Here is a 2419-nt window from a genome sequence, read left to right on the forward strand (position 1 = left end):
GGAAACCTGGAACATTTGAAGGGTTCTTTAACAAACTTATGGAAAATGTATGCTCTGGAAAAACTATGCACGGATTTCAAAAAAAATTTTTTTGCACCAAAATAAACCTGTACCTCAGTTACATTTTCCATAAACTGTTTGAAGTCCCCTTCTATGTTTTGGAGAATTTGTCTAGGGGGCCAGGGACCAGGCCTAGTTGGCTGGCTTCTCAGGTCAATGAAGCAATAAAGTTTGTGATCTGAAACCCACCTTCTCAAGTGATGAGTTCTTTTATTATCTCACCCTCTCATTAATCCACAATGCAGCACACAGACTTGAGATTTCCCAGGACTTATTTTAATTTCAAAAAATGGTTGGGGTCTCTTCCCACATCAGGGAAGGAACAGCCCAGCTATGACCCCAGGGAATCAGTCCAGCATGAGGCTTGGCCCAAACACAATCCAGCCACCAGATTCTGTCACAAGGGCCCAATCCCAGACTTTCCCACCAGTCCTGAGACAAAAGTAGAGATGTGAAGTCACCCAGAACTGGATGCTGTCTCTCCAGCATGGCCCAAATCCTCTCTCTGTACTAGGGGCCAGCTGTGTCATTCCAAGGAAAGCTGGTCCACCCACCAGGCTCAGTTCGGATACCAGACAACCACTCCAGGTCTAGTGGTCAGCGCCCCGGCCCTGGTGGTCGCTCTAGTGCTTGTGTGCCCACCAGCACGTCCATGAGGTAGTCCAGCTCTGCCTCATCCAACTCTGGAGCTTCCTCCTTGCTCGGTCCATCTTCAGGGCCAGGTTTGAGGCCCTCAGAAGCTGGTACCCAAAGTTCACTGTCATACATGGAGGTATCAATGTCCTCAAACAGGCCCTCAAGCCCATCGTCCAGCAGACAGCCAGTGGCTGGGCCCAGCAGGTCCAAGGCACCCAGGCCAGGTGGGGTACCCCCAATGGGGCGGCCTGGCAGCCCTTCATCTACCAAAGGTTGAGGAACCTGGCTCAAGCCCTCAATGTGGCTGAGGTCCTCCAGGAGGCTGGCCATGGAGGCTGAGAGGGCAGCGTCCGAGCTGGCCAGTAGGTTGTCAGCCATGCTGGGGGCTGCAGGAGGGCTGGGCACAGGGGGCAGGGCAGCTGTGGGGGCCATGGATGCCTGGATCCGCCGCAGCGTGTTCACCACCAGCACCAGGTGCCGCAGGTCTGGCTCACTCTGTCGCAGGCTATGGTGGAGCTTGAGCACCGAGAGGTCAAAGAGGGAGCTGGAGGTCACAGTTGGGGGTGTATGTGCCACTGCTGGGTGGCCGGGATCCAGCCACCATGCGTCCACTGCCAGGGTTTCCTCCTTCTCCTCCTCCTCCCGCTTGCGCTTCAGACCCTTACTCAGCATTGTCTGCAAAAGATGAGTTATTTAGTCACAGAAAGCAAATGTTAAGTTCAAATCCTGGCTCTGACAGGGGGCTGTTGATGTGATCTGGAGCAAGTCACCTGACCTTTCTGAGCCTAGATTTTCTTGGGAACTTTTAAGGTATGGATGATAACTGTGTCTACCTCATAAATTGTTTTAAGGGTTAAATAAGGTAATAAACTAAAAGCTCTTACAACAGTGCCTGGTAACACAGTAATTACCCTTACTAATAAGTACTCTTAATAATAACATTATCATTGATTTCGTCAATGAACCATGTGGAATGGCCAATATTCAACCTCCTTTTAACCTACAAAAATAAATGGCTACTATACAGTCTAATATTTGTCTGCTATGTATCAAACAATAAGTTAAAAAACAAATACAGGCAGTACACAGTAACAGGAAGAGGGGCTCTGGGCAAGGAAGGCAACCGTTAGATGACATTTGAACTGAGCCCTTGAGCTGGAGAAAAAGACAGTCACAACGGCATGGGGGAAAGATTCCAAGTAACAGGAACAACAAGGCAAAGAAAGACCTGGAGGCTCGATGAACTTGAACTGAAAAGAGACCAGTATGGTTGGCTCCCAGACAGTGACATGGGAGGACACCAGGTGGGGGTGGGGAGCCCGCAGAGGCCAGGTCATGGAAGGTCATATGGGCAGATACAGCAACTGTAGAGCTTATGTGAGTAGGGAGTCACTGAGGGGTCTGGGCAGGGAGGGAAGTGGTGCTGTAAGGCTGATTTGATTAGGTCTCCAGACCCTTGGCTGCTTGGAGGCTAGGTTTCCAGAAGATCCCCCTTGGCTGCTTCCAGAAGGATTTGGGGGTAGGGGGTGAGGAGAGCTTAAGCTCCATGCAGAGGTTACAGTGCTTTTGAGGCATATGATGATGGCCACTAGATGCTGGTAGTGGACATGGAAGGAAGTTGGTCGACTCAGGATTTACTTCAAGACAGGACAGAGTTTGACAGGAAATCCTGATGGGCTGGAAGGTCCGTCCCCTGAAATAAGTTTGAGGACCCACACTCTTT

At 50.5% G+C, this 2419-nt stretch overlaps 1 protein-coding gene across 2 annotated transcripts in view; it reads right to left on the reverse strand.

The window, feature by feature from the left end:
* Positions 1-314: 314 nt before the first annotated feature.
* Positions 315-2419, reverse strand: part of SERTAD1 (SERTA domain containing 1) — a 2926-nt gene continuing 821 nt past the window's right edge. For both annotated transcript variants that reach the window (XM_006140459.2, XM_006140460.3), the window contains exon 2: positions 315-1371. In XM_006140459.2, the coding sequence (XP_006140521.1) occupies positions 658-1368 (711 nt within the window). In that variant the 5' untranslated portion in view covers positions 1369-1371 and the 3' untranslated portion in view covers positions 315-657. The remainder of the gene's footprint in view (positions 1372-2419) is intronic.

This window comes from Tupaia chinensis, unplaced genomic scaffold, assembly GCF_000334495.1.
Source record: "Tupaia chinensis unplaced genomic scaffold, TupChi_1.0 Scaffold000037_18, whole genome shotgun sequence".
Taxonomy (NCBI): domain Eukaryota; kingdom Metazoa; phylum Chordata; class Mammalia; order Scandentia; family Tupaiidae; genus Tupaia; species Tupaia belangeri.